This window comes from Belonocnema kinseyi, chromosome 2, assembly GCF_010883055.1.
Source record: "Belonocnema kinseyi isolate 2016_QV_RU_SX_M_011 chromosome 2, B_treatae_v1, whole genome shotgun sequence".
Classification (NCBI taxonomy): domain Eukaryota; kingdom Metazoa; phylum Arthropoda; class Insecta; order Hymenoptera; family Cynipidae; genus Belonocnema; species Belonocnema kinseyi.
The window spans coordinates 87,245,489-87,255,011 of NC_046658.1; the positions used below are offsets into that span (position 1 = coordinate 87,245,489).

A 9,523-nucleotide genomic window follows, 5' to 3' on the forward strand; every position below is an offset into this window, starting at 1 on the left:
TTTGTGTGTATTTATGTGTTTTCGGAGAACCTTAACAAGATGATTTTAACCACTCTCGGATATGACGTAATTGTAAGTTATCCTGTGGCAACTCTAAAAGAGAGCGGTCTTTTATGTACTCGGTTGGTGAAAAAGCCAAATAGAACATTTTAAATTTGGTATAAATGCACTTAAAATTGTGCTTCGATATGCAGTTACTAGGAAATCCGGAAACGTACTTAAAGATAAGTAATTCATAGCAATTCATTATAATTTTACGATAAAAAAAAGAAATTTAAACCTACAAACTAAAAATAACGCCAAAATTTTGCACCGGGGGGGGGGGGGATTCGCCTTTTATTGTAAATTCAAAGATGTAGGCCTAAAATAAACACACAAAAAAAGCTCTGTGTGTGTGTGTGTGTGTGTGTGTGTATCACACGCTGCTGAAGGCTGGTGACCTTCTCAGCATGAAAACAAAAACACAAACCCAAGACGACTCTTTCGGTTCCAGTTCTGCCTTATATAGATGATTTTATGCGCCTTATTTCATGCGCAATATTGAATTTGTAAAAACTGATAACTAATTCGTAATTAGCGACCCAAAAAACTCCTGTATACTGACTTTCATAGAAATTGAACAATTTTCGAAATTTTTCACCGCCATATTGGATCCGCCATCTCGAATTTGTGAAAACTGATAACACATTCGTAACCAGCGAACAAAAAAAAACCCTGTATACGCAATTTCGTAAACATTCATCATCTAAAATTTTTGAAATAAAAAAATAAGAAAAATATCGAAACAAGCAAAAAAAAATCGGCTTTAAGTGGCCATATTTGATGCTGGCATCTTAAATTTGCGAAAATCTATACGTGGATTTTGAAGGTCAGCTTCCATGGACCCAAAAATTTCACAAATTACAAAAATTCAACGACGGTTTCTGTGTAAAATAATGAAATGAAAAAATTTTTTCATTCGAGATGTCGTTTTTTTTATTAAATAAACAAATAAAACTTTGTTAATATGAATTTTTTTCAAAATTCTAACAGCACCAATCGAAACTTCAGAATATGTCTGTCTTACAATTAAAAAACGTAATTAATTTGCTTTAAATTATCTGCAGTGTGTGAGTCCAACAGACAGAGAGATTGTTCAAGAGCATGGATGTGCAGTCGTTGATTGCAGTTGGGCTCGATTAGATGACACACCATTTTCTCGAATGAGGACACCTAATCCAAGACTACTGCCCTTTCTCGTAGCAGCAAATCCCATTAATTATGGGAAGCCATGCCAATTAAGCTGCGTCGAAGCAATAGCTGCCACTCTGATTATTACCGGATTTCCAACTGAGGCTGATTTTTACCTTGGAAAGTTTTCCTGGGGTCACTCTTTTGTAGAGTTGAATTCAGAATTGTTGGAAAAATACGCTGGCTGTGCCACTGCAGAGGAGATCATACATGTTCAAGAAAAGTTTCTAGCAGATGCGAGGCAGGAAAAAATAGACAGACTTGGTACAGTTTTATTTGATGCTTCTTTTTCATTCTGAATTACTATTAGGAAGCGTCCATTAATTACGTAAGATTTTTAAGGGGGAGGTGGGAGGGGGTACAAAGGTGTAAGAAATCTTACTCAGGGGAAAGTTTCCTCTTTTAATTATTTATTTAAAATATGCTAATTAACATCTGTCATTCCCCTGCGTTTTTCCTTTTTCTCAAACTGCCTTTTTTCCCCTTTGTTGAGAAATCTTCCCATTTTATATTTAAATATGCAAAATTATTATATTCAAAACTAAAATATACTACCGCGAGTTTTTTTATTAAATTACTGAATTATCTATTACCATTAATTTAAACTTTTTGGCTTGGGAATTCAACAATTTTGGTAAAAAATTTCAGATGTTTCATTGTAAATTAACTGCTGTTAAAATTATATATTTTCGGATTGAAATTTAAACCGTTTTTTAGAAAATTAGTATTTATGAGTTAAAAATTAACTTTTTGTGTTAAAAATTCATAATTTTGATTTAAACATTCAAATGCTCTCTCTTGGAAATTCAACTATTTTTGTTTAAAATTCAAATTTTGTAGAAAATTCGTTTTCGACTTGAAAATTAACTTTTTTTCTTAAATCAATAATTTTTATTTAAAAATTTTAATGTTTTTTCGAAAGTTCAACTATCTGGCATAAAATTAATATTTTTGTTTTAAATTTTGAATACAAAATTAAAAAATTGTATGTATATATTTTTTTTATTCATCTGCTTTGATTAAAAATGCATCTATTTGATTAAAAATTAACTTTTTTATTTAAGTTGTATATTTTCTGATTGAAATTTAAACAGTTTTTTCAGAAAATTCGTCTGTTTGGCTTGAAAGTTAAAATTCGTTTGAAAATTCTTAATGTCGATTTGAAAGTTCGTCTTCTTGAATTGGAAATTAAACTATGTTTGAAGAAAACTCAACTATTTGGTTGAAAATTCATATTTTAGTTTTTAAAATTTAACTGTTTTATAGAAAAATCTTCTTTTTGTTTTGAAAGTTCCACTATTTTGGTAGAAAATCAGATGTTTGATTGTAAATTAACTTCTTTGTCAAAATTATATATTTTCTGATTGAAATTTAAAATGTTTTATAGAAAATTAACCTTTTTGGCTTAAAAATTAAATTTTTGATGAAAATTCGTAGTTTCGATATGAAAATTCAAATTTTCGCTCGAAAATTTATCTATTTTAGTAGAAAATTCAACTATTTAGTTGAAAATTCATATTTTTGTTTTGAAAATTTAACTTTTTGTAGAGAATTACTTGTTGACTTCAAAATCCAACAACTTGGTGGAATTATAACTTTTTTGTTAATCCGTTTTTTTGGCGTTTTTTTTGCTTGTTGAACATTCACAATTTTGGATGGAAAATTGCAATTTTTTGTAGTCTCTTTGTCTTTTTCACTTAGAAAATTCAACAATTTAGTTGAAAATATTTTTTTGTCGTGGCTGAAAAATTTTTCTTTGTTGAAGACATTTTTTTTGTTGAAAATTAAACTCTTTTGTAGAAAATAGCGTTTTTTTCGTTGTGAATTTAGCAATTTGGTAGAAAATTTAACTGTTTAATCGAAAATGAACTTTTTCATAATAAAGTAGGATGGTCTGCCTGTCCACATTAAAGATTCATTAGTGTAAATTTGTATATCGATTTTTCATATGTTAGACCTATTAAAACAATTATTATTGTTCGTTTTGGTCAAAATTGACATAAGAATTACAAGGTTTACAGATTATTTTAATGATATTCTTTAATTGAACACAAATTTAATAAGTTCTATAACTTAAGCAATTTTCAAAAACTACCAAAAACCAGCTTTTAACATTTCGGAATGTTAAGTGTAGTTTTTAGTTGATGTCCATTTTATGATATAAATACAGTTTTTAGTGTTTAGGCAATTTAAAAATATAAACGTTTCAAATTTTAATTATATTGAATTATAATTTCAATTATAGGCGTTTAAAATTTGTAGATGTTTTAAATTTAACCATTTCTGAATTTTCAATTGTACATGTAAATTTTACAAAGTATACACATTTTTTATTGAAGACGTCCGAAATATTGGCATCCATGACAATGTTAAAATAACAAAAGTAAGAGTTTTTTAAACATATCTTACAAGTAGACATAATCATTTCTTAAAATATTTAACTAGTTCCAAAAATGTTCCAAAGATTTGTAGGTATTGTTAAAGAACCTTAGGAAATATAGTAAATTTGATTTCAAGGGATTTGTACGGATTTAAACAATTTTAGATCGAATTTAATTTTTTGATCAAAAAATTTGATTATTTTGTTTAAAATAAAATTCAACTTTGTAAGTTAAAACATCAACCATTTGGTTAAAATGTCAACAACTTTTTAATTTTTTCAGTTGAAATTTAATCTTTTTTGTTTGAATTTTTTAAAATTTGTTCTTCAAAATTCAAATGTTTTGTTGAAAATTGATCCATTTTTTGGAAAATTCAATAGTTTAGTAGTAGTAGAAACCAGAAAAGATTTATATAGATTTTAGAGGTTTTGAGTTATTTAAAAAGATTTCAAAGAATGTCAAGAGATTTAGTTTTAAAAAATTGTAGAACGCTTAACATCTACTAATTCGACATTATGGATTTTAAAATAATTTGTTTTTAATATTATTTAAAAAATAGGGGAGGTGAAAACGCGCTAGGGAACTTTAGCAAATAAATTAAATTTTACTTTAAGGAATTTTTATGGATTTCAACAGTTTCAATGTATATGAAGGAACTTACAAAAAATTCAAAGGATTGTAAAGATTTTATGTTATTTTAAAAGATTCCAAAGAATTTGAAGAATTTTTAGAACTTTTAGTATTTAAAAATTTATCATGATGAATTTTTAAATAGTTTTTTTAAATATTATAACATAAAAATCCAGGGACGAGAACGCGGGAATGATTTTAATTTATATACATGGAATCTCAAATTATTTCTACATATTTTAATGGATTTTCACTATTTCTAAAGATTTTAAGGGATTTTAAAGGATTTTAGAGAGTTTCTAGAGAACTTATGAGAGTAAATTAAATTTTATTTCAAGAGATTTGTACGGATTTCAACAATTGCAAAGGATATGAAGATATTTGAACAATTTTAAAGGGCTGTAAAGATAATAAATTATTAAAAAAGATTTTAAAGAATTTCAAGAGATTTCGTTTGAAAAAAATTTGGAGCTCTTAATTTTAAAAAATTTGTTATTATCTCTGAAAGTCGTCACAGTATATCTTTTGACATATCATTTGTTGTTGTTTTTTCTATTTTATTATGAAATATTTAAAATTAGAGTGGCGGAGTTTAAATATAAATGAAATTTCGTGGAATCCTTAAAAATCTTTGAAATCCCTTCAATTCTTCTAAAAATTTTGTAACTGTTTTGAAATTGTTTAAATCGTGTGAAAAATCTCTGAATTCAATGGATAAATAATCAAAATATACATACACAATGTACATATTCTCCTAAAATCCCTTCAAAACGATTTTGATCTAAAATCCTTTAAATCTGTAAAAATCAAATGAATTCCTTGAACTTACTTAAAATATTTCAAAATGTTACGAGATCACTTGATATCTTTGAAAGTTGAAATTCTTTACAATTCGTTTAAAGTCTAAAATCCATGGGAATGTTTCCGTTTCTTTTTAAATCCCTTACAATATATTAAAATCCACTAAAATGTTTTAAAAGCCATTGCAATTTCTCGAAATCTCTGAAAATTCTTGATAATATTCGGAAATCTTTGAAATTCCCTTAAACCTTTGCAATCTATGTAAAATTATATTCAAAATTGTTTTATAAAATTTGCAATCTCTTTAATTCCCTTTAAATATTCGAAATTTCATTGAAATTCCCTTATCGACTTTATAATTCGTGAAAATATTTCGGTATCACATCAAATCCATGGCAAATCTTGTTTCTTATTTTTAAATCCCTTTAAAATCCCTTGAAAAATTGCAATTCTATCTGAAATCGTAACAGGTGATTTCTTGAAAATCAGGAAATCTTTTTAAATCATTTTAAATCTGTAAAACCTCTTGTAGTTCTTTGGAATCGTTTGAAATACCCTTAAACTTTGGTATTCCCTTGAAATATTTTGAAATTCCTTGAGATCTCATGAAATCCTTGAACATGTTTGAAACTCTCGTTAAATTCCGTAAGAATTTTATAATTGTTTGAAATGTTTTATAATCTTTTAAAATTACTTTAAAATCCGTTAACATATCATGATGAATATTTAACAAACAAAAAAATCAATTTTTAACAAGGAAGTTCAATTTTCATGTTGAATAGTAGAATGTCTTAGAAACCAGATGGTTTTTAAACCAGAAAAGATGAATTTTCAACTAAGAAAGATTATTTTTCAACCAAATAGTTGAATTTTAAAGCAAAATATACGAATTTTAGCCAAATTGTTGAATCTTCAATCCAAAAAGACGAATTTTCAACTAAATAGTTGAATTTTTAAACAAAGCAAAAACCCTTTTTAACAAAAGATTTCCATTTTAAAACAAGCTGCTTAATTTTCAACCTACATAGTAAAAATTGTCAACGAAACCATTTAAATCTTTAGAAGACAGTATAATTTTCTACCAAAAAATATGAATTTTCAATAAAACACTTGAATTTTCGAAGAACAAAAAACTTTTGAACAAAGAAACTTAATTTTAAATAAAATAATTAAATTTTCAATCAAATAAGTTTCAACAAGATAATTGAATTTGTAACCAAATAGTGAAAATTTCGACATTCTAAGATGAATTTTTAATCAAACAGTTGAATTTTCAGCAACAAAAAAATTAATCACGAACTAAAACGCGAGCTAAAAAGTTGCATTTTCAATAAAATAGTTGAAATTTCAAGCCAAAAGGACGAATTTTCAACAAAATAGATGAATTTTCTACCATAATCGAATGATTAAACAAAGTAAGATATTAATGGACGTTTCCTTAATGCGATCAGAAAATTCTCGTAATCAGTATGATAATTGACTTGTTTCTGGCAAGAATTAAAATTTTCTAATAATTTTTCTCTTAGCCATGCCTGATTTTCCACCAACATCGTCAGAAAGCGAGAGTGAGGACGGTGAGAGTGAAAAGGGGGAAATGGTTATAGAAAAAAGTTCGGTATCGAAAAAAGAAACAGTAAGCATATCAGGCACGTGATAGAAAATCTCAAGTATTTCGAAAATTTTACTTGCTGTAAATTTTACTGCTGTATATGTAATTTATATATTCGACTGTATTTAAAGTTCATTTAACGGAGAAAATATTATTGCAATTACCATGCAAAAGAGTCGCCTTTCTACTTCTTTTTTGTTTCAGAAACGAAACAAAGTACCCTACAATTTTCGGCATCATATTGCGATGTGAACATTTTTTGTTTGTTTCTTTAAATGCGTAAAAATGCAGAAATTTTTTCCACGCATTTTAGAAGTATCTCTAAAAGTTCCTCAATTTCCATGAAATTTCTCTCAAATTTTAATATTTTTAATATTGTATTTTTTTCAGTCTATTAATTTCCTTTTGCAGGTCTTAAAGTCACGCATTTTCAATTTGAAGTATTTGAAAGGGAAAATTTCAACTTTTGAATGCTTATCTTAAGCCTACCAGCGATTCTCTTTGCAATTTTAGTGCCTTTTTCAATATATGGTCACTTTCTCTGTTTCTGTCACAATTTTTCCATTTTGGATTTTATTTTTTAAACTTACGCTATTCATTTCAAAATTTAAAATGCAATTTTAAAGACTTAAAAAATGAAAAATTATTGGCGTTTGAAATTGGCAATTTTTGATTTAAAAAAAACCTTTTTAATTGAACAAATGTGAGTGTAAATTATAATGATTTTTAAAACTGACCTATACATTAAGGATTAACAAGTGAATAATAATTGACTTCGCAAGATGATTCGAAATCAGTTCACAATTGCAGAATTTCCAGATTTTAACCTTAAAAATTAAACTGTTTCAATTTTGTCTTAGTAGTTAAACTTTAGTAGTCTAAAGTTTGAAAATTTGAAATTTTTTAATAAGGAAAAATAACAATTGCTTAATTCTTAGAAATATGTGATCTGAATATATTTATGATTAATTTAAAATTTGAAATGATTTCAAACAATTTAAATAGCCCACGGCCTAATTTAAACCAAAGTATAGATTTTGGCAGATTTCGAACACAAAATTAAGAAGCTTTTTAAGAATTATGAAAGGCTTCAAAAGAATAAAAAAAAATTTCTTACGATTCACTTGAAAATTGAAAATGACTTTTTATTTTGAAAACTTAATTTTAAGTGAATATTTAAAAAGATTACCAAAATTGCTGTAAACGAATTTTTAAGCTTTTTAAGTATTTTAAAACTATTTAAAATGAAAATAATTTAACTTTTAATTTAAAATTTTTTTAGTTTACAACAAAAATGGAATCGTTCAATTTTTAATATTTCTAGTTTAAAGTTCCTTAAAATCATTCGCAGCTAAGTTTTCATTACTTCAAATGGAAAAGTGATTAACTTTAGATTTCGATTTTTTTAATACCATTGACAGTGAAAAGTATTTGGAAATTGGAAAAAAACGAGAAATAAACGGAAAATGAGAAAAGATGGGAAATCTTTGCTAGTTTTACTTTCCAAATTTTTTTTCACAATTTGCAAATGAAAATGTAATTTAATTTTCATACATTTTCTATTTAAGTCTGAGAAAGATTAGCTTTAAATTCAAGGAATTAAGAATTAAATATTTTTTTATTCAAATATAAAACATATTGTTTGATTTCCATTTTTAATTCAATTGTCCAAAATTTTTACAATTTAAAAATGTAAATTTTAATGCTGAAAGTATTTAAATATTAAATGGAAATCATGCAAAATTTAATTATTTTGGGCTAAAAATGTATAAATTGGCGGGTTCCAAACTTATAAGCCTAATAGCTGGACAGTTGCATTATTCAAGTAGTTGCATATTGAGTAAATAGAATTTCAAGCATTTGAAATAAATAAACATTGAATGAATTGAAGGCGTTGAATGATTTTTAGATTGAAAAAGTTTCAAACATGCTTCATAGTTAAAGAATTTGAAATAATCCAAGAATCTCACTGTCAGATTGATACTTTATGAACTGAAGACTTTTATATTAATAACGTTTAAATCTAAATATTTTTGTATTTCATACTTCAAAATTACATCCTTTTATTTCAAATTGGAATGAACAATTTTAAATATGTGAAATAAAGTGTTCAATTATGGTCATTTCTGCTTTGTAATTGTATAATTTTATATTATTTCTATTTGGAGATTCATTTGTTTGTTTTTGAAATAGTATCTCATTTTTAATATCTTGATTTTAAATTTATTCAACTTAAAATACTCTCAGTTTGAAAGTGCATAATGCTTGTGGAGTAAAGCGCTGCCCTATTCAATGTAACAGTTTACGTTAGTTAATATCAATCACAAAATATTAAACCATTTTTAACAACCATTTTTTGAAAAAATAAATATTGAACCTTTAAAAATGAAATTCAAAAATAAATTTAAATTTTGTTGTAGGAAACATTTAAAATTTTCGTTTTTTATTGGAGAAAATAAGTTTTATGTTTTTCGGTGTACCAACTGAAAATGAAAAAAGTAAAATTTATTCTAGACTTACATTTTTGGAGGTCAAATATTTATTTTTTTCAAAAAATGATAACGACCAATGAAAAAGACGTAAAAACCTTATCGAAACTGTAGTGTGGTATATTTTCAAAAACGATTAATCGCTTATTTTTACACACAAAAGAATTCCAATTTTTAACCTCAAATCTCTTAATGAGAGATACTTAAAATTTATTTTCATATAAAAAAATGAAGAAAAAATATGCTTCGTCTTACAAAAAATCAAATTTGTTTTTTGACTTAAATTGTTCAGGTGAAGTATTTATTTTGTCAAATAATGCTTATGATGAATATTTATTCGATTACAAAAATTCGAGAAATAATGTCCGGCACTCTCGTGTATT

At 25.9% G+C, this 9,523-nt stretch overlaps 1 protein-coding gene across 1 annotated transcript in view; it reads left to right on the forward strand.

The window, feature by feature from the left end:
• Positions 1-6,821, forward strand: part of LOC117167341 (ribosome biogenesis protein TSR3 homolog) — a 14,691-nt gene extending 7,870 nt beyond the window's left edge. Inside the window, exons 3-4 of the mRNA XM_033352201.1 lie at positions 1,107-1,494; positions 6,569-6,821. Coding sequence (XP_033208092.1) covers positions 1,107-1,494; positions 6,569-6,696 — 516 coding nt within the window. The 3' untranslated portion in view covers positions 6,697-6,821. The remainder of the gene's footprint in view (positions 1-1,106; positions 1,495-6,568) is intronic.
• The last annotated feature ends 2,702 nt before the right edge of the window (positions 6,822-9,523 follow it).